We start from the raw sequence: 584 nt of genomic DNA, 5'->3' as shown, positions 1-584 counted from the left end.
CACAGACGGCCACGCCCCACGCTGAGCCTTACTGCTTGCTCTGCAGGGGAGAATCCATCTGGCATTGATCCAAGATGGGTGTTCCCTGCCACCACCCTGCTAGTCCCAAGACACCAGGTCCAGGGCAGGACGTGGAGGGAGGGCAGTGTGTGTCTGTGGGAGGTGTGTGTGGAAAGTGCTCCCTGGCCCCAGCAGCAGTGTCATTGATCCCACCCCTTTGCCTCGCTTGCAGGGTCCCCAGCACCAACATGGGAGAACTAGGCCGCAGGGACTCCGCACTGACGGCGCTGGACGAGGAGACCCTGTGGGAGATGATGGAGGGCCACCGCTGCAAGATCGTGCGCAGCGTGTGCCCCAGCCGCCTCACGCCCTACCTGCGCCAGGCGCGGGTGCTGGGCCAGCTGGACGAGGAGGAGGTGCTGCACAGCGTCCGGCTCACCAACAGCGCCATGAGAGTGGGTGAGCGCCGCCGCCCGGCCGGGCTCCTGGCCTCCTCCGTGAGGGTAGGGAGCCCAGGCTGTCAGGGAGCAGCACTAAGGATGCCCAACAAACCCCCAGGACAGAAACGTGTCCTCTCATAGTTC

At 65.1% G+C, this 584-nt stretch overlaps 1 protein-coding gene across 1 annotated transcript in view; it reads left to right on the top strand.

Annotated features, from left to right (window-relative positions):
- The first annotated feature begins 248 nt into the window (after positions 1–248).
- CARD14 (caspase recruitment domain family member 14) overlaps positions 249–584 on the top strand; it is a 22,073-nt gene continuing 21,737 nt past the window's right edge. The window contains exon 1 of the mRNA XM_003786074.1: positions 249–459. Within this exon, the coding sequence (XP_003786122.1) occupies positions 249–459 (211 nt within the window). The remainder of the gene's footprint in view (positions 460–584) is intronic.

The sequence above is a fragment of the Otolemur garnettii genome, unplaced genomic scaffold (assembly GCF_000181295.1).
Source record: "Otolemur garnettii isolate 467f Iridium unplaced genomic scaffold, OtoGar3 scaffold00018, whole genome shotgun sequence".
Lineage (NCBI taxonomy): Eukaryota > Metazoa > Chordata > Mammalia > Primates > Galagidae > Otolemur > Otolemur garnettii.
The sequence above is the reverse complement of the archived record's forward strand: the minus strand, read 5'-3'. Positions and strand labels throughout refer to the sequence as shown.